Source organism: Herpailurus yagouaroundi, unplaced genomic scaffold (assembly GCF_014898765.1).
Source record: "Herpailurus yagouaroundi ecotype Mexico unplaced genomic scaffold, PumYag 218, whole genome shotgun sequence".
In the NCBI taxonomy this organism is placed as follows: Eukaryota; Metazoa; Chordata; class Mammalia; order Carnivora; family Felidae; genus Herpailurus; species Herpailurus yagouaroundi.
In genome coordinates, this window is record NW_024412449.1 from 6,152,759 (window position 1) to 6,176,502 (window position 23,744).

The following is a 23,744-nucleotide window of genomic DNA, read 5'->3' on the forward strand; positions in this document are numbered from 1 at the left end:
TTGTTCCCTGTTGAGGACAGTTAATTTTATGGAAAAAACAAAGAAACAAATCTCTTCCAAATTGAGCATTCTGACCCCAGCATACCATCTCAAGAGTACCTTTGGTCACAGGTAGCAGAGGTTATAGGTCTCAAGCCTAAAAGGTCTGGGAGAATGACTCTCTTTAGAACACATACACACACACGAGGAGACACCAGGTTTTGGAAGGTGAAAATGAGTCTCATTTTTAGGTTTGACATGATAGTCCTACAAAAGGACATATATACTAATGGGATTTAGAGATAAGAGGAACTTGAGAAGGAAAGGTCAGAACTAGAGCTATACATTTTGGAAATTATAATGGATCTGTGAGACTGAATGAATTTGCCAAAGGAAAAGGATAAAGAGCGAACATGTTGAAACAAAAATCTCCAGGAGAGGATTAAAGAAGAACCTATGCAAGAGACTGAGAAAGAATAGGTTGAAAGACTAGTCAGTAGGAAAAGAAGAGCTCAGGAGAGTGATGTGGCAGGAAAGTTTGATGAGAATTTATTCAGATTAAGCACACATTTATTAAATGAGTAGTATGTGATAATCACTTTCTTGTATTTTTTTTCATGTTTATCTTTAAGAGACAGAAAGCAAGCAGGGGAGGGGCAGAGAGAGAGGGGGACAGAGGATCTGAAGCGGGCTCCGCGCTGACAGCAGAGAGCCCCATGAGGGGCTCAAACTGGTGAGATCAAGATCTGAACCGAAGTTGGATGCTTAACCCACTGAGCCACCCAGGTGCCCCCTTGCCAGAAGAGTCTTAGAGTGAGACCTGACAGGGAAAAGTTATTGGATTTGATAGTTAAGGCATAGTTGCCTTGTTTGCTGTAACTATATTGCTTGTCTGTAAATTCTTTAGAGATAGGAGCTGTTTTATTTATCATTTTAATCTCTGTGTGTGGTACATTAAGTGTTTAGTAATATGTGAAGTATTACACCAAATACAGAATAAGTATTTGCATTTCTCCAAGATATAAAACCTATTTTTACTATCTAGCCTATCTGTTCCATTGCTCCCCAATTCCTTCTCTTCCTTACCTTTGAAAAAAGTATTCCTCTACTTTCCAGTCTGCAAACCCTATCAGTCATGTTTCCCTACTTTTTTGCCATATCACATTCAGTGTTGCTTTTTGAAACCCTATAGTTTATTTCCTTCTTATTCCCATTACTCACTCATTAACTCAGTATAAAGAAGACCATTCTAACAGAGCTGTCCAGAGGTGGCATGAACTTCCTGGGGGCAATACTGAGTTTCCTGCTTAATGGTATTCAGCAAAGTCAGGGCCTCCACTTAAGGAAGGGGAGGGTATTGAACACAGGTGGTTAGAGTAGATGACTTTTTAAAAAGCTTTATTGAGATATAATTCACATACCAGGCAGTTTATCTGTTTAAAGTGTACAGTCAGTGGTTTTTAATATAGTCAGAGTTATGCAACTATCACCGCAATCAATTTTAGAACATTTATATCACCCTCCCACATACACACAAAAAATTTCATACCCATTAGCAGTCACTCTCTTTCCCCCCTCACCCTTCAGCCCTAGGCAACCACTAATCTACTTTTGTCTTCATAGATTTGCCTATTCTGGACATTTCATATTATTGGAATCATGTAATATATGGTCTTACATGACTGGCTTTCTTTTGTTTTACTTAATGTTTGCAAAGTTCATCTGTATTATAACGTGTCAGTACTTCATTCTTTTTATGGCCAAATAATATTCCATTTAATGGATATACCACATTTTACTTACCCATTTGTAAGTTGATGGACTTTTTGCTAAGTATGAAAAAGGCTGCTATGAACATTTTTGTACAAGTTATAGTGTGAACATATTCTTCTTGGGTAGATATCTAAGAGTAGGATTGCTGGGTCCTATGGAAACTTTGTTTACCCTTCTGAAGAACTGTCAGGCTGTTTTTCAAAGTGACTACACTATTGTACAGTCGCATCAGCAGAGTATGAGAGTTCAGTTTTCCTCACATCCTTGCCAACACTTTATTATCTGGGTTTTTTTTTTTTTAATTAAAAAAAATTTTTTTTTCAACGTTTATTTATTTTTGGGACAGAGAGAGACAGAGCATGAACGGGGGAGGGGCAGAGAGAGAGGGAGACACAGAATCGGAAACAGGCTCCAGGCTCCGAGCCATCAGCCCAGAGCCTGACGCGGGGCTTGAACCCACGGACCGTGAGATCGTGACCTGGCTGAAGTCGGACGCTTAACCGACTGCGCCACCCAGGCGCCCCGATATCTGGGTTTTTTTTTAATGTTTATTTTTGAGAGAGAGACAGACAGAGTGTGAGCAGGGGAGGGGCAGAGAGAGAGACACACACACACAGAATCCAAAGCAGGCTTCAGGCTCTGAGCTGTCAGCACAGAGCCCAGTGTGGGGCTCAAACTTGTGAATGGCAAGATCATGACCTGAGCCAAAGTTGGACGCTTAACCAACTGAGTCACCCAGGTGCCTCTATTATCTGTTTTTTGATTATAGCATCTTAATGGGTGTAATGTAGTGAATCTAATTGTGGGTTTAATTTGCATTTCCTTGATGACTAGTGGTGGTGAGCATCTTTTCGTGTGCTTATTGGCCATTTCTATATCTTCTTTGGAGAAATGTCTGTTAAGAGCCTTTGACCATTTTTGATTGGATTATTTCTAATTGAGTGGTAAGAGTTATTTATATATTTCGGATACTAGAAGCTTATCAGATCTGTGTTTTACAAATATTTGTTCCCATTCAGTGTTTTGTCTTTACTTTTTTGATGGTATCCTTTGTAGCACAAAAGTTTTAAATTGATGAAGTCCAGTTTGCCTATTTTTTCTTTGTTTGCTTGTGGTTTTGGTGTCCTGTCTAAGAAACCTAATCCAAGGTCACAAAGATTTAGGTCTATGTTTTCTTCTAAGAGTTGTATAGTTTTCTCACATTTAGGTCTTTAATCAATTTTGAGTTAATTTTTAAAAATAGTGTGAAGTAGGGGTCCAACTTTACTCTTTTGCAGGTGGATATCTATTTGTCTCCATACCATTTGTTGAAAAGACTGAAGATGATTTTTAAGACTCCTTCTGACTCTGCAGATTGTATGATGCTTTGTAGTATATTGGTTTCTGTTATTGTCTAAATAGGTGGACAGTCAAGATTTCATACAGTAGCCATCCTTTCTCCCGAGGATACACTGTGTCTAAAAATGGGGGTTGCCTTAGTCTTTTATCAGTTTCTTCTAGACTTCTCTGTTGCTTTCAGTTCTTCTTTGTTTTTTTGTTTTGTTTTGTTTTGTTTTTAAGGAAACTGGTTTGCTTCTAGTCTTCTTTGACAAGCTCCATTGTCTTTTCTTACTCTTGTTGCACCTAAGTACACCTATCCCACCAACACTTTTAGTATGGGAATAATTCACTCACTTAATCTTTTAATTAGCTTTTTCATTTAGGTAGTTTCTTCTCAAGCCTAACTGTGGTCCAATAACAATTTCTTCTGAATGTGCCACCAACACCTGGAACTTAGTGTGTGAAAAACGTGTACCCAGTCTTCCCCTTGCCATAAACCCACCCGTGGTTTTCATTCTTCTCTTCATATATTAAACCCCTAATCTTGGAGTTTTCTGACCCCTCCCTCATTAGCTCTGTGTTCTTTTCAATATTAAATGCTGCTGATCACTTCATGCTAAGAGCCCTTGGACCTATTCCTTCCTCTTTATAGCTGTAGCCAGCACCTTAGGCCCTTGCATCTCAGAGCTTAATTACTGCCTTCTTGCTGATTTCTCACACCCTAGTTTCTCCCTGCATTAGGCCCTATACTCAAATGCTAGATTTAATCCCTCTCAGACACACTTCTCATTAAGTCATTTCCTTGATCTTAGACCCACAGTTACCAAATTTATACACCACAAGTTAGCATTTAAACCCTCCCCCTCCACTTCCCTCTCATCTCTTGTTACTTCCCCAGATGGAGCCAAACTAATTTGGTAGTTAGCCTTATCTATTCTTTGTTCTTATTTCTTTGTTCTCCTCTCTTTATTGTTGGAGGTGTTCTTCTTTCCTCCTGTTCTGCTTCTCTGCTATTCTGTGTCTCATTCTCTTCAACGGTTGATCCCCTTTGACTCCTTTTTATTTTTTCTTTTGCATTCTTTTAATGCTTAGACATTTAGTTTGTCTAGTAATAAGGTCCATGATACCCTGTCCTTTTGTGGTGGTGTTTGTTTTGAATGTACTACTTTTTAAAAGCATTGTTCAATGTGTGACTGTTGTTTATTATATGTACGGGCTCTCTCCTACCTACTGAACATAATAGCTGCCCAGTAGCAGTATCTTCCTGGCTGACAGACTATAAAGGTTTTGGGGAGAGATGTACAGTGTACAGCATTGTCCTCATTTTTCAATTTTAGAAATGCAAAATAATGCCTTTTGTGCTATTACCTGATTTTAATGTTTTTTGCTTTATATGAAGTTTTGAAGCCTGTGTTCTCAGTACAGTAAAATGAAGTTCAACAAGGTATTACCACAATTACTAAATCTAGTATATTGAACACTAGCCATCTGATAAATCAGATTCTCTCAAGAGAATGGTTAGCTTCTTGAATACTGGCTAGGCATTTTTTGAAGGTGTATTATAGCCTTAGAGCCATTACTCACCACTTAATATATTAAGATCCTTGACAATTTAATAGCTACATAGTCACCAGCACTCAGAATAAGGAGTGTTAACCTGGCTTCGCTCTACTGTCTGAAGCTCTGCTTCTGTTGCTGACCTACTCTTAAAAAGCATTTCTGGCATAATTTTTATGTCCTCCAAAGTCAGTATTGGGAGGGAAAGCAGGACCATTGGAGTGGAGTAGGCTGAGAGAGGATACAAGGCAGATGGCAGCTTCCAAACCTAGTGGCTAGCTGTCTTACCTCTCTACCTGGCCACCCACCTTCTTTGTAGCCTCAGGAGCACAGTTGACTTAAAGATAGTCATCAGTTGATAGCAGCTTTTTGACATCAGGAGTGCAGGTTTCCTTTATTCTTTTCTTTTTAACTCTTTATCTTCAGTCCATATAGCCATTCCCTTCCTCATTCATATGTGTCCATTCTGTGTTTTATGTCCTTACACTTACATATTTGCTAATATAGTATATATGTAGGGCATATGTAGTATAATTATGATGCCGTCAGCTTACATAATGGTATTTGCTTATTTTTTACTCAGTTTTGTGCTTTTTAAGATGTTCATGTTGCTGTAGGTACGTCTGAAGTGTGATTTCTAAAAGCTACATAGAATTCCGTATTTGTATCCACTTCACTTTGATTTTCCATTCTTCTAATTATCAAAATCAAAGTGACTTTAAGCTCCCTGCTACATTATCATCCCAGCAAATTCTCACACAGCTCTATAAAGTCTGTAATTTGCATATAGACCATCCAGAATTCCTCTGGAATTTACCCACCAGAGTGGGATCACTGGATCACATAGGACATAGACATACTTGATGTCACTAAGTACTTCATGTCACTAAGATCTCTTAGCAAAATGGTTAGATCTGTTTACCTTGTTACAGAGCATGAGAGTTCTTCCCCATCTTTGCCAACCTTTGCTGTTATCCACCATTCTAATTTTTGCTCTTCTGATTGGTGTGAACAGTGCAATCTCATTGTTTTAATTTGTATTTTACCCATTGGGTTTTCTTTGAATTTGATCATCTCTTTATTTACTTGCTAATCCTTTAAGCTTCTCTTTCTGTAGGCGCTTTCTATTGGGTTTCTTAGGATTTTTTTAATAACAAATTGTAGAAATTCCATGTCTATTTTAAATATTTAATCTCTTGTCAATTGTAGATGTTGCATAAGCTTTTCCTTGTCTGTCATCTGTTTTAACTCTGTGGTGGTCTTTATCGAACAGAAATCTGTAATTTTGTTAAAATCAAGTCCAACAGTATTGTATAGTTTGTATTTTTACAGTCTGATTTATGAAGTCTTTCTGTTCTCTAGTGTTTTCTGCTCTGTAGTGTTAGCTCCTGTTGGTTTTTCCACACAAGCTTGTTTATATGGCCTTTTGAAGAAAGGACTTACCTTTCTCATCTATGGCTCTCAGGAGCTTGGCAGTTGATGTTAATGTTTGCCCCTGATGGAGGAAAAAAATGCAAGAACATTGATGCACACTCCTTTCTCCAAGCTCTGTGCTTCCACTCATGGAACCCTGTGACCCTGTTTTTGTGCCACATGAATCCTGTCTGCTCAGTTATAGCTGATTGGAAAGGGATGCATACCTACCCAAGCTGAGTGTTCAAAATCTTCCTCCAGGGAATTTGGGACTGTGACGAGTCTGTGCTGGCCTCTTGAAGGATATGCAAATTGAGGGGCTTGGGGGTGACTCTCTTCCTCTGTGTTCACAAAGAAGCTAAAGAAATGGTCTCCACAGAAGGGAGAATGAAGAAGATCGGCACAGAGAAACACAGGGGAAAAAAAAAAAGCCTCATGGCCCCATAAAAAGGGAGATTGAAGTGGAATGTGAGAGTAGCTGTCCCAGATCCTGATGGCTTTCCGGCTTTCCAGTTTGGGTTCTCTCTTCTGAGACCAGATCACATTTCCTTTTCTGTAGTAGTTGGTGGTGGCTAACTGCTGTGACAGACTCCAAAGTGTATAATGGCTGTAACGCGATTAAAGTTGATTTCTTACTCACGTAAACAAGTCCAGATGGTTGTAAGTTGGTGGGGTGGTAGCCCTGGAGGGCCCTGTGTCACACGGTTATTCATGAACCTAGATTGATGGAAGGAAGCTTTGTCATTTTCATCACATGACTTCAGAGGTCTCCCTAGGTATCAGCATGAAGCCTGCAGAAGGGAAATGAATGTGGAGTTTAATACATGGAAAGTTTTATAGGCCAGGCCTTGAACCAGCACATCTCACTCACATTCCTCTGGTTGCACGTCTGTCACATGGCTTCCTTTAACTGTATGGGAAGCTGAAAAATGTTACCAAGCTATGGGCCTAGAAAGGAAGGGAAAATGGGTTTGGGTGAGCGGCTAGAGATTGCCACATTATGTTTATTTTCTGTGTGATACCTCTGTATCCTTATAATCAAGTTTCTGTTTTTTCTTAAACTCCAGTTGGCTTCTGTTATGCCTTAGTGCATGAAGTATTTTCATAATAGCAATATTTAAAATAGTAGAAGACATAAATACTGATTATTTTCTCAGGAAAGTTGGGTCGATTTCCACCTATGATGCATCATCACCAGCCACCCTCAGATGGCCAGACCCTTGGGGCTCGTTTCCAGAGGTCTCACCTCGCAGAGGCATTTGCAAAGGCCAAAGGATCAGGTGGAGGCACTGGAGGAGGAGGTAGTGGAAGAGGCCTGATGGGACAGATTATTCCAATCTATGGTTTTGGGATTTTTTTATATATACTATATATTCTATTTAAGGTAAGTGGAATCCTCTCGATCATATTATATCAGTAAAATCCAATATCATAATAAAAATCATTGTTGGTATTAGAACTCTTTACCGTTCATAACCTTTATTAAAATCATCTTTAAGCCTTGCTTCCTCTTTATGAGGTACTTAGGATAACTGTTATTCCAGTTTTATAGAAGAGAAAATCTTCTCTCAGAGTTTAAACAGTATGCCCTAGAATTCACAACTAGAAATGCAGAATCAGGACTTGAACTTGGGTCTTCTAGTTGCTAATACAGTGAGCAATAAAGTTCAAAGCCCTCTCCCACCCTAATTTTTTTTACTGGGTATCTTTGCAAGCTGAAAAGGCATAAAGATATTCTAAGAAGACCTTCGTCATTAGGATTAGCACAATGATTTCCAAGCAGCCACTGTGAGGCCAAATAATGACCGTACCAACACCACTTTGTCCTTCTTTCCCCTTCTAGGAGTATGAGGTGCTGTTTTTAACATCCTCTGCAGTAATTCTGAAACAAAACTGCCACATCCTGAAACTAAGCCTGCTGTTTCCTAGCTCTAGGGAGACATGGTTTGGGTCCTTTAAAAACAGATTCCCAATTAAGTTCCACCTCCAGGCAGGCCTCAGCAGGTTATGGGCCTAGAGACCGTGAAGTGGAGCAGAAGTCACGTTCTGCATCCTTTTGGGAAATCTTAAATATTCACTGTGCCCCTCTAACCAGAGTAAGAGGTGAGTTCCTTCTTGCCCAGGAACTCTGCAGGGGGCCCGAGTTGCCTCTGTAAGAACATCCCCGAGGGCTACACATCCCCTTTTTAGATGAGTGTGGGCAAGGCAGATGACCTGGAAAGAGATTGATTGATTTTTTCTTTCTTTCTTTCCTCTCTTTCCTTTCTTTCCTCTCTTTTCTTTCTTTTCTTTCTTGTGCATTGATGGTTTTTCACTTGGGAACCTTCTATTGGCTCTTTCTCTCTACTGTTGGTTTTTTTTTTTTTTTTTTTTTGAGATGTTTCTCTAATATTGCTGTTTGATTTCCGACTTAGTTTTTGTCTCCCAACCTTTTCTTTTTTCATTTAATATGAGGAGTTCCATGACTTTGAGTTTCTAAGCTGCTGTTGATGTGCTGTACCTCCTTCAATTCTCAGCTTTCAAAGGGGAAAACTCCTGCAGAGGATCGGAAGTGCTCTACTGCCACAGCTGGAAACACCCACAGGAAAATTAGTAAGTGCTCCTTTTCAGTAGGTGGACAAGTTTTATTGAGTCAGACCACCATAATTTAGCCAGAGGAACAGTCTGTGGATATTTCTTTAAAGCATTTCTCAGAAATTGCCCCAAATTAATCTGATGCCATTTTTACCTAAGCTCTGAAAATTCTCAAGTTTCCATATTGACGTTGGGCTTTTAAGAGAAAGAGTTATGAAAAGTACAAAACTGTCAGTTTACTTTTTTATATTAGCAAATTAATAATGCACATTTGGAATGGGTTACTTCTCATTTCCAGACTTTAGAATATTGGTAGCAGATATCTTTATTTCACAGAGAGGAAAACTAAGGAAGAGAGATCAAGCCATTGCCAAAATCAGTTGTGAGATCTAGGGACAGAGTTTAACCCTTCTGACTCATGAGACACGGTCATCATATATTTACTGACCAAGTAGAATATTCTGTGCTCTCTGGGGAAATGAAGTGTATATGGCATGGCTCTCCCTTCTAATAATTCAGAGTCTGGGATGGAGGTTAGGAAAAATAACTTGTGAAAAGTTTACTATCTGGAATGGATTTGGCAAAAGCCTTGCAGGGAATGATCTCGAGCTGGGTCCTGTTTGATAGATGAGATGACTTGAGGAAGACCCAACCTGATATAAGACGGCTGTAGGAAAGAAGGCCTGAAGAGTTAGGTAGGTTATGCCATATTGTTGCAGGTTTGGAGGCCAAACTGCTTTATCCTGTGGATAATGAAGCCTCATCAGGAGTTTTTAAAAGAAAGAAGCAAAATGAAAGGAGGCTGAGCCACTGAAGCCTCTGCCCTCCGATGTAACTTCTTTTTAGATTTACTCTAGATTCTCTGTGGAAGTAGATACCCCAGTCACAGTCTGCATCCTTTTTAGAAATCTTAAATATTCAAGGAATCCTTTAAGAAAGCTTTTGTGATAATATCTAACCAACAGTGATGGTAAATGCATCAGAAAAATAATTTTGAAAAGAGCAGCAAATTCTGTATCCAGTCACATGTTTCAGTTAAAACAAAAGTAAATAAAATGAATTCCTGAGAGCAGCTGTTTTATAATGTAGCAGTTATATCTACTTTTTATTTTTCAATTTTGAATCATGCAGAAAATAAAAATGAACATTTACATGGCACAGTTCTCTAGACACTTTTCAGATGTTAACTGCATGTATAAGAATTTGTTTTAGAAGTATTAAAAAGCCTTTGAGATACTATATTTTACAGTGACCTCCTAAATATATCTCAGTAGAAGGGTACTCAGGTATGAAACAGAAAAACTGGATTGTCTGCATAATAAACAGCATTTTATTTTCCTGCTGCCTTAAAGTTCATTTCGTGAACTCATTGACTTATTTTTTTCTGATTTACTTTTAGGGTCTTAATGTTAATTTTGGTAGATAGATGTGGTCTCTGTTGAACTTTATTGAGAATATTGGGAGCCACGGTTACACCATTTCACCCCAAAGGAGTCGTTTGGAAACCTTGGGCAGGGAGGTTTCAGCCCTAGCTCAAGACTTCCCTTACTGAAGAAGCATAATATTTAAACCATTGTCTTCTAGATAGGTTTTCAAACTTTGGGTGCAGGTGAAATATTGCTCTTTTCAGGGTCTTAACTCCTTTTCTGAAGTACCTTGCAGGTTTGGTACTTTAACCCCCAGCATCACTTGGATTAGAAGGACTATGTTTATCTTCTTCATTTCTTCTTGGGTGACCATGTAGGGGTATTTTTTTCACTCCCAGGTATTTTCTTTAGCTGGGTCTGCTGTGTTTCTGTGTGTAAGAGAGTGATTTGTTCATTACTCCCTAAACACGAATCCTTGACGTCTCACCTCTTTGTGAGACCCTTTGTGTCCTGATGGGACCAGCTGGAGAGACTCGGAGCCTCTATTCTGAATTTCACAACCAGGTGGAATCCCAGTAGGGTGGGGCGTCCCAGCCAGCCAGTTTCAGAAAAGAGCTTTGGAGGTTGTGTATGATTGGTTCTTAAGAGTGATGCTTGTTTTTCAGCCAACTTTGAGCTTGTTCAACTGCAAGAAAAACTGAAGGAGACTGAGGAAGCCATGGAAAAATTAATCAACAGAGTGGGACCTAATGGTGAGAGGTAGGTTTTCACATAAGAGGACTCAGGCTATTTCCCATTTAGAGAATCAATTCAAAATTTTGCTTTTGATTTCTGGACGACTTACTTTCATTTTATATAATTGTTAACTTATTTGTCATTTACATATGATTTCTCACTAAGCATTTCCATTTTCACTCCATCTGCTTACCAGAGTCTCAGCTTTCAAGAGTCTGTGTTCAGTGTGTGCACATTATTGTGAGGGGCAAGTTTAGGAGCAGTGCTGCAGGGCCAAGTAGCCAGGTTCTATTGAAGATGATTTCATAGCTGTCTAATAATCTGGTTTTACTTAAAGTTATGCCCTTTTTTAATCTGCTTGAGACAGAAAAAAGAGATTACGTATCATACTTAGCACAGTATCCATCCCAAGGACACAGCTTAAGGAAAGAATCCAGGAGTCAGAATTGAAGTGTCCTTATTTCTGTCCCTATGATCAGCAAAATTTCCTTCTTGAAGCAGTATATCCACTTGTAATCATTCACCTCCTGGAAGCATGGCATGGCCTGAAGGAGAAGTGAGTGTGCAGCCTTGGGCAGAAAACAGCTGTCGCAGGCATGTTGAGGATGCATGTGGGACTGTGGATTTATGGCATGCATTGCTGGGATATGAACTTATTGAGGACAGACTTAGTCTGTTTTGTTCACTGTGTTCACATAATAGATACTAAGGAAATTCTTACTGTTGAAAAATAATACTTTTGATATAAGCATTTGTATACATGTATTATCATGGTAGAAGAGTAAATCATGGCATTCTTTGCTAAGATCCTTCACTTCCTGACCTCTGTATTTAGGGTCCTACTGAACACATCTCCTCGATTAACTGCCCATCTTCAAGTGATAAATGTTTCTTGAATGAATGAATGAATGAATGTGCAAAATGAAAATCCTCATCTATCCCCAGCTGACCCTACTTCACCTTTAATAGGAGCAAATGGCTCCACCATCTATTTAATTGCCCAAAGCAGAAATCAGATATTGTTCCTGATTTCCCTTTTCCTTCACTTCTGTGTCTTACCAATTACCGTGTCTTATTATTTATTCCTAGTTAATAATTCTGTCTCTGTGCAAAATATTCTAAGCTCTGCTAGGGCAGGGATTATCTGTATTATTCCCAGAGCCTAGCATAGGCCAACAGTAGGCCCTAAAAAAGTATTAGCTGAAAGGGAAGAATGAGTGAATGAATGAAAATGAATGAATGCCTTTACCTTTTTTTTTTTCTTTTTTGAGGTTGGCATACAGTGTTCCGTTAGTTTCAGTATAAACACAATGCCCACCATAAGTATAGTTACTACCTGTCACCATAAATCATTACAATATTGACTAAATTCTCTGTGGTGTACTTTTCATCTACATGACTTATTTATTTTATAACAAAGTTTATACCTCTTAATACCTTTACCTATTTCACCTACTCCCCACCAGCAACCACCAGTTCTGTGTATTTGAGTCTGTTTCTGTGTTGGGTTTTTTTTTGTTTTGTTTTGTTTTTTAAGATTCCACATGTAAGGGATATCATGGTATTTGTCTTTCTCTGACTGATTTCACTTAGCATAATAACCTTCTAGGTCCATCCATATTGTGAATGGCAAGATCCCATTCTTTTTTATGGCTTAGTAGTAACATTCCTCTGTGTGTGTGTGTGTGTGTGTGTGTGTGTGTGTGTGTGTACATGTATACACACCACATCTTCTTTATTCATCCCATTGATGGACACTTGGGTTGCTTCCATGTCTTGGCTGTCGTAAATAATGCTGCAGTAAACATAGGGGTACATACTTTCTGAATTAATGGTGCTGTTTTCTTTGGGTAAGTGCCGAGTAGTGGAATTACTGGATCATATAGTGTATCTATTTTTAATTTTTTGAGGAACCTCTGTACCGTCTTCCACAGTGGCTGCATCGGTGTACATTCCCACCAAAGTGCAGTAGGGTTTCTTTTTCTCTACATCCTTGCCAACACTTGTTACTTCTTCTTTAAAAAAAATTTTTTTTAATGTTTGTTTATTTTTGAAAGAGACAGAGACAGAATGCAAGTGGGTTAGGGGCAGAGAGAGAGAGAGGGAGACACAGAATCCAAAGCAGACTCCAGGCTCTGAGCTGTCAGCACAGAGCCCGACGCAAGGCTCGAACTCACGAGCTGTGAGATCATGACCTGAGCCCAAGTCGGATGCTCAACAAACTGAGCCACCCAGGTGCCCCGACGCTTGTTATTTCTTATCTTTTTGATTCTAGCCATTCTGACAGGTGTAAGGTGATACCTTATTGTGGTTTTGATTTGTATTTCCCTGATGATTAGTGATGTTGAGCATCTTTTCATACGTCTGTTGGCCATCTGTATATCTTCCTTGGGAAGATACCTGTTCAGGTCCTCTGCCTATTTTAAATGGATTGTTTGTTGGTGGTGGGGAGGTGGTTTGGTGTTGAGTTGTAAAAGTTCTTTATATATTTTAGATATTAACTCATCGGAAATATCATTTGTAAATATCTTCTCCCATTCAGTAGGTTGCTTTTTCATTTTGTTGATGATTTCCTTTGCTGTGCAAAAGCTTTTTATTTTAGGGTAGTCCTGATAGTTTATTTTTGCTGTTGTTTTCCTTGCCTGAGGAGATCTATCTAGAAGAAAGTCACCAAGGCTGATGTCAAAGTGATTACTGCCTATGTTCTAGGAGTTTATGGTTTCAGGTCTCACATTTAGGTCTTTAATCCGTTTTGAGTTTATTTTTTGTGTATGATATAAGAAAGTGGTCCAGCTTTATTCTTTTGCATGTAGCTCTCCAGTTTTCCCAACACCATTGATTGAAGACTGTATTTTCTCCGTTGTATATTCTTGCCTCATTTGTCATCATAGAGTAATTGACCACATTGGTGTGGGGGGTTTTTCTGGGCTTTCTATCCTCTTCCATTTATCTATGTCTATTTTTGTGCCAGTACATACTGTACTATAGTGGATAACTACAACTTTGTAGTTTATCTTGAAATCTGGGATTGTGCTACCTTGAGCTTTGTTCTTCTTTTCAAGATTGCTTTGGCTGTTTGGGGTGTTTTGTGGTTCTATTCAGATTTTATATTCTAGTTCTGTGAAAATGCCATTGGTGTTTTGTTCTTTAAAAAAAATTTTTTTTTAACATTTATGTATTTTTGAGAGACAGGGCATGAGTGGGGGATGATGGGCAGAGAGAGAGGGAAACACAGAATCTGAAGCAGGCTCCAGGCTCTGGGCTGCCAGCACAGAGCCGGACACAGGCTCCAGGCTTGAACTCAAAGACCAAACCATGAGATCATGACCTGAGCTGAAGTCAGACGCTCAACTGACTGAGCCACCCAGGCGCCCCGCCGTTGGTGTTTTGATAGAGATTGCATTGAATCTGTAGGTTGCTTTGGGTAGTATAGACATTTTAACAATATTCTTCCAGTTGGTGACTGTGGTATATCTTTCCATTTGTTTGTATTGTCTTCAGTTTCTTTCATTGGTGTCTTATAGGCTGTAGAGTATAGGTCTTTCACCTTATTTATGAAAGGGAGATATATGCAAAATGATCCCCAAAGGCCTGAGGTGACATAAGATCGAAGAGGAAGGATGAGGAATCCAGATGCCAATAAATGGTTTATTAAAAGGACCTATGAGCAGAAGTGTGTTGTGGGTGGCTTCAAAATGAGTAGATCTCCACAACCCACTTCCCATAAGACCTGCTTTTATAGCCCTGGAGATTGGGCAGTATTTCTGGGAGAACTGGGAAGAAATGTTTCAGAATCACAGTCCTATCTCCAGAGAAGATTCAAGGATTTTATACCCCAAGGGTCTACTTAAGGGTGTGTCCAAACAAAAAGAATATGTGTGTGAGGGTAGTGCTGTACTGAAGAAGGCTTCAGGTCACAGAGTGGTCATCATAGTGGATTTGTACAAGATGGTGTTAGTCTTGTTCACACACACTTCCTTCCTTAAATGTATTCCTCGGTGGAATAAATTTATTCCTGGGTAGCTCAGTTGGTTAAGCATCTGGCTCTTGGTTTCGGCTCAGGTCACAATCTCGCAGTTCATGGGTTCGAGCCCTGTGTTGGGATTCGTGGGATTCTTTCTGCCTCTCTCTCTGCCCCCTCCCCTGCTCTCATTCTCTCTCTGTCTCTCTCTCAAAATAAACAAATAAATAAATATATTTTTTAAAATTTATTTCTCTTTTATTCTTTTTGGTGCAATCGTACATTTTATTTTTCTTTCTGCTACTTCATTATTAGTATATAGAAATGCAGGTTTCTATAAAACAGATTTCTGTATGTTTTGTGTCTTGCAGCTTTACTGAATTCATTTATTAGGTGTAATAGTTTTTTGGTGGCGTCTTCAGGGTTTTCTGTATATAGTATGTCATTTGCAAATAATGACAGTTTTACTTTTTCCTTACCAGTTTGGATGCCTTCTATTTATTTTTGTCTGATTGTTGAGGCTAGGACTTCCAGTACTATGTTGAAAATAAGGGGCAAGAGTGAACATTCTTGTCTTGTTCCTGATCTTAGAGGAAAAGCTTCCACTTTTTCACCATTGAGTATGATGTTAGGTGTAGGTTCATCCTGTATAGCCTTTATTATGTTGAGGTATGTTCCCTCCAAGCCCACTTTGCTGAGAGTTTATCGTGAATAGATGTTGAATTTTGTCAAATGTTTTTTCTGCATCTATTGAGATGATCATGTGGTTTTAATCCTTTGTTTTGTTAATGTGATGTATATGTTGATTGATTTGTGGATACTGAACCATCCTGCATCCCTGGAATAAATCCCACTTGATCATAGTGAATGATACTTTTAAAGTATGGTTGGATTTGGTTTGCTAATATTTTGTTGAAGTTTTTGCATCTTTGCTTATCAGGGATCTTGCCCTGAGCCTTGACTTTTGACATAAATCAGGACTGTCCTGTGTGGTATCTCATGTGGTTTCCTCTTCTCTAATTTTGCCTCTCTTTGATTCGCTTTCTCTTCCAAACAAATGGATTATCTTTTTTTCTCTTAACCCTTTAACGGGTTCCTATTGCTCTTGTTAAAGTACATAATCTTTAACCTGGCTTACATGGTGTGGGTGACATGACTCTACCTACCTTTGTTGCTTTCTCCATCACTCCCTCTGTGTTCCAGCCACAACGACTACTTGCTTTTCCTCTAAAATACTGATCTACTTTTGCTTCTAGGACTTTGCATATACTTTTCTCCTTTATTGAATGTCTCCCTGACCCCTATCCCATATATCCTCATTTTTAACTCTCTCTTGTAGGTCTCAACTTAGACATCATTTTTTCTCAGCATCCCTGAACCTCAAACTCAGACATCCCTCTGGCGTGCTCCCATGCCACCTAGGTTTGCTGAATATATTAAGCATCCTATTACTTTCTGATCTTCCATTAACGTTTCTGTCCTCCCTAATGCCCTATAACCTTCTTGAAGACAGGAAATTTTTATTGTTCAAATTTTTATTCCTAGTGCTGGTGCACTGACAATGTCAGTATATGTTGAAAGAATGAATGAGGTAGATATAAAGAAAGTACTTTAAATAAAGCAGGCCATTTCAGCAATAATAAGAATATCTTCTTTGGCACCTAGCTTGATTTGTTCTGTGCAGCCCTGTGTGGTTGTCAATGGCAGGTATTATTTTCTCTATAAGGAACTATATCTCAGGCAACTATACTCCAGGGATGTATATTAGTTTTCTATGGCCACTGTGCCAAATGACCACAAACAATGCCTTAAAACCACACACAATTATTATTTCACAGTTCTCTATATTAGAAGTCTTAAACTGGGCTAAAATCAAGGTGGCAGGACTGCATTTCCTTCTGGAGGCTCTGGGGGAAAATCCATTTCCTTGTCTTTTTCAGCGTTTAGAGACCACATTCCTTGGCTCAGTGGACCTTTTCTTTCATCTTCAAGGCCAGCAATAGTGGGTTGAGACCTTCTTACATCATATTACTCTGACCTCTTCTGCCTGTCCTCCATCTTTAAGGACCCCTTATAATTACATTGTGCCTTCTCAGGAAACCCAGGATAATCTGTTTTAAGGCCAGCTGATTTGCAACCTGAATTCTATCTGCAACCATAAGTCTCCTGATATATAAAGTAGTATCATTTTAGGTTCCAGGGTTAGGATGTGGACTTATTTGGGGAGTGGAGAAGGGAACATCATTCTGTCTACCACAGAAGCTCTATGGAAAAGAAATAATTTGTATAAGCCTTTATAGGATGAAAGGATTTCCACAGGCAGAGTTCGGGGGGTGGGAATGTTTCAGAGTGAGAGGGTGGCATAAGCAGCAAACAAGGTGAAAGAGTCAAGACATGGTTTTGGAATAGCATGTAGTCCTAGGTAACCAGAGTGGAGAACATCAGGGCTGCGGTAAATGGGTAGGGAGGTAAGTAAGGGGAGAAGAAATTAGAAAAGTAAACTAGGCCCAGACTGGAAGGCCCTGAATGGTAGGCTGAGCAATTTGGAATTCTGTCTTTATAGTGGAATGCCTCTGAAGGCTTTTGAAGAGAAATGTCATGATCTTCTGTGCTTTAGAAAAGTAATTCTTCTGGTGATCTGTAGAATGACTACATGTTAGAGGGTTACTGAAAAAGTCCTAGCAAAAGGTAATAAACAGGCCAGTGGGAGTGGAAATGAGGGGCCAAATTAAGGGGACTTGATGGAGGGGGGGAAATGTCCTAGGCTGGGGGCACCTGACTGGTTCAGTCAGAAGAGCATGTGACTCTTGATCTCAGGGTTGTGAGTTCGAGCCCCATGCTGGGTATAGAGGTTACATAAATAAATGAGTGAATAAAAACTTTTAAAAAAATCACAGGCTGTTTTCAGGGTTTCCTTGATAGCAAACAGCCAACTCTGGGTAGCAAAAACTTGGAGAAGGTGACAGAATTTATTGGAAAAGTATGGGGTACGTCACAATATCAAAAGAATAGCTGAAGATCCAGGTTTTAGAGTGGGAACCAGAGCAGCTCTGGGGATTTAGAGGAAGGAACAAATGGACAGTCTCTTCAAGGACTGATGCTAGAATGAATTAATATGAAAAGTTTTCAGATCTGGCTTTGCTGCATTCAAGACCGAGTCTTAGGAGAAAGTACAGTTACCCTAACTTGGATCCTGTATATATCACTGAATCAGTCACTGCAACCAAGGGATGGAGTGTGATGATTGTCTATGGGCCATGTGGCCACCCTTGAAGGGGAGAGGTGAGGGGATGCATAGCCTCATTGTAACCTTTGCGCTATGAGCAGAAAAGGAATTTGTTCCCCCAAAGGAAAACTAGGTAAGAGCAGTGAAGGAGAAGAAAGAACTAAAGAGGAGTTGGGAGGACTTATAGCCCAAACTATAAGGAAGGTTATGATATCAACCAAGATAAAAACACAGAAGAGGAGAAAGAAGATGAGACTTTGGGATTGAGATCATGAGTTCAGCTTTGAATTTGGTTGAGGTGCCATCAGAACATGTTATGTATGATCTACAACAACAATAGGAAACTTGGGTATTGAAGTCAGGAACAATGACACAAATTTGGAAGTCATTTGGTTGGAGGTAAGAGTAAAGATGAGATCATATTTGTAAGGCGCATCACATTCGTAAGGCTACTGTGGCAGTAGCCTGCAGTCTTTTGCTGGTCTGAATTCTGTTCTAGTCCTGAATGGTGTTATAAGAAACTGTTTCATTCTCTCCATGCTTTACTTTTGGATTCAGAATTTGATGGCTCCTCTGATTTTATAAAACTTAAAAGTTCCAACTTGAACTTCCATTTTTCTAGCATCTTAGAATCTGCCATTCCCAACTTCTCCAAACCTGGCTGCTCATGCAGCTTTTCCTTATCCTGGGCCAACTAGGACCTGGAAGAGTGAATTTAAGGTTAACTTCATTAACGGCAAGACCTCTAAGTGGAAATGCCTAGATGATACTGGTTTTCATGTGAAAAGTCAAGATTAGAGGTAGAGTTTGGGCATCATCTATGTAGAGGTGGTGGTTTAATTTGTGATACTGGGTTAGCTTCCTGAAGGCATGACTATAAGAATGAAATGAGAGCCCAAGGATGGATCCCTCAGGAAAACCATGTGTTTAGGAGGTGGATGGGGGAAAGTGAGCCAGGATCAGAGATCCAAGGGATGGTTAAAAGAAGTGGGAGGAATTATGAATGTCTCAATGGTCAAGGGAAGAGAACATTTCAAGGAAAGGATAGTTCACAGTACAGAGAAGTCGAGAAGAATGAGATGTGAAGAAAAGATTCTTGGACTTGAGTAAAGTATCATTGATTATTTTCACAAGTTGTGGTAAAATGATGGAGTGGAAGCCAGATTTCTAGAAGATGGGAGAAAATGCATGGTAAGGAAACGGGGACCAATTAAACTAACACATATTTATTGAGCACTTGCAATGTTCATGGCACTGTGCCTACACCATCCTGAACTTATCAGTGCCTTCCATGACTATCAAACCAAATTGAGACAATGAGGAATCTATGAAAACATTCATTACATAAATTCAGAAGATGTAAGGTGGGCCATGATTAATTGCCTAATACATGATATGTACAATAGGAATATATTTGTTCAGAGGTAAAAGAGGATGCTTTAACTTAGATTCTGAGAATGCTTCACTTGCCTGTTTCTGCTTCTAGCCTAGCAATTCCTTTTAAAATTAGGGGTTCTGGTTTTCTAGGAGTTAGGAAACATAGTCCAGATTGTTTCATTAAGTAAAAACCAAAATGCCCTGGGGACAGTCCAGAGAAGTAACATGTGCAGCCCAAGAGTAAGAGCTTTGTGATAAACACATAGGCTTTTTTTTTTCTTCCAAGTTTTTATTTAAATTCCAGTTAGTTAACATACAGTGTAGTATTAGTTTCAGGTCTAAGACTTAGTGATTCATCACTTAACATAGAAAACCCAGTGCTCATTACAAGTGCCCTCCTTAGTACACATCACCCATTCAACCCATCCTCCCACCCATCTCCTCTCCAGCAACTCTCAGTTCTCTATACTTAAGAATCTGTTTTATGGTTTGCCTCTCCTTGCCTCACCATGTTCCTCTGTGTCTTAAATTCCACATGTGAGTGAAATCGTATGGTATTTGTCTCTCTGACTTACTTTGCTTAGCATAATACTCTCTAACTGCACCCATGTTGTTGTAAATGGCAAGATTTTATTCTTTTTATGGCTGAATCATATTCCATTATATACATATACCACATCTTCTTTATTCATCAGTTGATGGACATTTGAGCTCTTTCCATAATTTGGTTATTGTTGATAGCGCTGCTATAAACATCAGGGTGCATGTATCAGTATTTTTGTATCCTTTGGGTAAATACCTAGTAGTACAGTTGCTGGATCATAGGGTAGTTCTATTTTTAACCTTTTGAGGACTCTCCATACTGTCCTCCAGAGAGGCTGCACCAGTTTGCATTCCCACCAACAGTGCAAGAGGGTTCTCCTTTCTGTGCATCCTCACCAACATCTTTTGTTTCCTGTGTAGCTAATTTTAGCCATTCTGACAGGTGTGAGGTGGTATTTCATTGTAGTTTTGATTTGTATTTTTCTTACAATGAGTGATGTTGAGCATCTTTTCATGTGTCTGTTGGCCATCTGTACGTTGTCTTTGGAAAAATGTTTTTTCATGTCTTCTGCCCATTTTTTAACTGTGTTATTTGTTTTTGGGGTGTTGAGTTTTATAAGTTCTTTATATATTTTTAATACTAGCACATAAGCTCTCTTAGCTAGGGTAGGGGTGCCCTAGCTGCCCCAGATGCCCCCCACAGACGGGGGCATCTTGTTTTAATAGTAAGAATTAGGAGTTATGTAGAGCTGATGAGCAGTTGTGACAAGTCAGGACTCCTGTACTGATAGGAGGAATAGAGCTGTAAGAGGCCCAATAAATGTAAGATTTTAGCTGAATATGTAACAGGCTTCTTCAGTTCATGGCTTTGAGGCCATTTAGTGTAGAAAAAGTAGAGCTCATGGTGGTTTTGTTTTCCTCCCACTGAGGTCTGTGAAAATGTTGCACCGTCAGTTACCATCTTTTTTTAAAATTTTTTAATTTTTTTTATTTTTATTTATTTTTTTCAATATATGAAGTTTATTGTCAAATTGGTTTCCATACAACACCCAGTGCTCATCCCAAAAGGTGCCCTCCTCAATACCCATCACCCACCCTCTCCTCCCTCCCACCCCCCATCAACCCTCAGTTTGTTCTGTTTTTAAGAGTCTCTTATGCTTCGGGCTCTCTCCCACTCTAACCTCTTTTTTTTTTTTTTTTCCTTCCCCTCCCCCATGGGTTTCTGTTAAGTCTCTCAGGATCCATCTTAACACTGGAGGGAGAAACACTTTTTTCCTGTTAGTCATTAAGGTTTAAGTTTGTTACACTAAGGATAAAAACACAGGCTTCAGACTAGCTGATTAGAAAAATTGATGGCCCCTCCATGAGGCCAGTATTGAATGTCATTTTTCCTTCAGGAGTGTTATATGGCCTCTGAATGTTCTGGATTTTTAAGAAGAGAATAAGTAGCTTCTGTTAAATCCTGCTTAATACCGGTCCCAAACCAGTTCTCCATCTTCCAAGTAGAACCTTGTCTGTCTATGAGTGTGATGCAGTGCTTCTGTCTCAAAGAAAATAGTCCTGCCTTTATCCTTGAGCCTCATCTTATTTTTACAGACATGTACCTAGAACTGTCCAGTTAAATTGGGACTCAAATCCAGGTTTTCTAAACTGGAACTCGAGCACTATGCTTTAAGAATTGCATAGAGGGGTGCCTGGTTTGCTCAGCTCGTTGATGTCCAACTCTTGGTTTCCGCTCAGCTCATGATCTCACAGTTGATGAGTTTGAGCCCCGCATCAAGCTCTCTGCTGACAGCATGGAGCCTGCTTGGGATTCTCTCTCTTCCTCTCTCCCCCTCTCTCTCTTTCTCTCTCTCTCTCTCTCTCTCTCTCTCTCTCTCTCTCTCTCTCTCAATAAACTTTTTTAAAAAATTGTATAGAATGCTATCAGAAGTCAGGGGACTTCAGTCATAGTTCAAGTGCTGACATTAACTAGACATAAGAATAAATGTGGAATTCCCCCTCTGTGGGCTTCAGTTTCTCTGGTCTAGGTCATTTGATTCAGAATGACCTAACTCTGAAATGTTAGGGCATATCTTTATTTCTGCACAAATAGATGCAGCCTGGTGATTCCAGGGTTGGCCTAGTAGCATATTTTTCCCTAGTTAAGGCTAATGGGCCAGCATATTTTCTTTTAATGACCTTGCTTCAAAGAAAAGTGGCTTGTAGTAAATGGGTAATAAGAGTAATGGTGAAATTTCTTAGAGATTGAACTGAAACTGAAAGCTGAATCATCTGGGTCTGGTCCCAGTATTGACCATAATTCATTGTGAGACCTTGAGCAAACACTTGATCTTTTCTGGGCCTTAGTGTCTGCATTTGTAAAATCAGAACACTGAACTAACATACCTAGTCATCAGCTATGTAATTCCATAATCAATTCCTAGAATACTTATCTGTTGCTGTTGGACTTCCTATTCTAGGATCCAGACAGATCATAGTATTGTCTATATTCATTGCCCAGCAGTATTTACCATTAAATGGCTGAGTTGTCTGATATTTCTAAGCAGAGCACAGACTGTGACTTCTGACCAAGAAAAACGTTTGCTGCATCAGCTCCGAGAAATCACCAGGGTCATGAAAGAAGGAAAATTCACTGACAGACCCACTCCAGAGAAAGAAGCTGAGGAAGCCCCTTACATGGAAGACTGGGAAGGTAAACAATGTCTTATCATTTCTTGGTTAGCTGTCAGCCCAGAAAAGAGCTCTTAGAAATTTTTAAAAAATATAATGTAGGGGTGCCTGGGTGGCTTCAGTCAGTTGAGTGTCCAACTCTTGATTTCGGCTCAGGTCATGATCTCATAGTTAAGTGGGTTTGAGCCCCAGCATCGGGCTCTGTGCGGACAGTGTGAAGCCTGCTTAGGATTCTCTCTCTCCCTCTCTCTCTCCCTGCCCCTACCCAGCTTGTACTCTTTGTCTCTCTGAAAATAAATAATAAATGAAAACCTAAAAAAACATAAAATGTAAATACAATAAAATTCACCAGTTTTAAATGTGTGGTTGGATGAGTTTTGACAAATGTGTCAAGTGGTATGATTATACCACAATCGTGATAACGTTAACATCTTCTCAGTAAGTTCCCTCCCCCTTGGCAACTAATCCCTTACTCTGCCCTGGCAACAACTTAACCACTTTCTGTTCCTACAGTTTTACCTTTTCTATATAAATGGATCATATTGCACATGTGCTTTTGTTTCTGGCTTCTTTGATTTAGCATAATGCTTTAGAGATTCACATGTTGAGTGTATCAGCACTTTTTTAAATTGCTGAGTAGTATTCTGTTACACAGATATACTGTGGTTTGTTTCTGCAGGCACTAGTGTAGGAACATATGGGTTGTTTCCAGCTTTGAGCTGCTATGAATCAAGCTGCTATCAACTTTTACATACAAGTCTGTGGACTTATGTTTTTATTCCTTTTAAGTATATACCCAGGAATTAGGTTTCTGGGTTTTTATTTAAAAAGTTAAGTGTGTATTGAACATTTTTAGAAACTGTCAACCTGCTTTCCATAATAGCTTCGCCATTTTGCCTTCGGCCAGCAACGTATGAGTATTGTAGTTACTCCGCATCCTTGGTAACACTTGGTATTGTCAGTCTTTTTAATTTTAGCCATTCTAGTGAATGAATGGTGGTATCCCACTTGTGATTTTAATTTGCATCTCCCCAGTGATGATGATGATGATGAACATTTTTTAATGTGTTTATTTGCCATCTCTATATCATTAGTGAAGTGTCTGTTCACATTGTTGGCCAGTTTTTTCATTGGGTTGATTGTTTTTATTGAGTTGCAAGAGTTCTTTACATATTCTGGATACGTTTATTATCAGTTATGTATTTTACAGATATTTTCTCCTAAACTATGGTTTTGCTGTTTATTT

The 23,744-nt window shown here is 39.3% G+C and overlaps 1 protein-coding gene across 5 annotated transcripts in view; it reads left to right on the plus strand.

Moving 5' to 3' along the window:
- RIC3 (RIC3 acetylcholine receptor chaperone) overlaps positions 1–23,744 on the plus strand; it is a 65,727-nt gene that overhangs the window by 23,790 nt on the left and 18,193 nt on the right. For 4 of the 5 annotated variants that reach the window (XM_040456968.1, XM_040456967.1, XM_040456966.1 and 1 more), the window contains exons 2-5: positions 7,200–7,426; positions 8,559–8,634; positions 10,649–10,742; positions 22,372–22,520. In XM_040456968.1, the coding sequence (XP_040312902.1) occupies positions 7,200–7,426; positions 8,559–8,634; positions 10,649–10,742; positions 22,372–22,520 (546 nt within the window). The remainder of the gene's footprint in view (positions 1–7,199; positions 7,427–8,558; positions 8,635–10,648; positions 10,743–22,371; positions 22,521–23,744) is intronic. The other variant, XM_040456965.1, reaches the window with a different exon arrangement.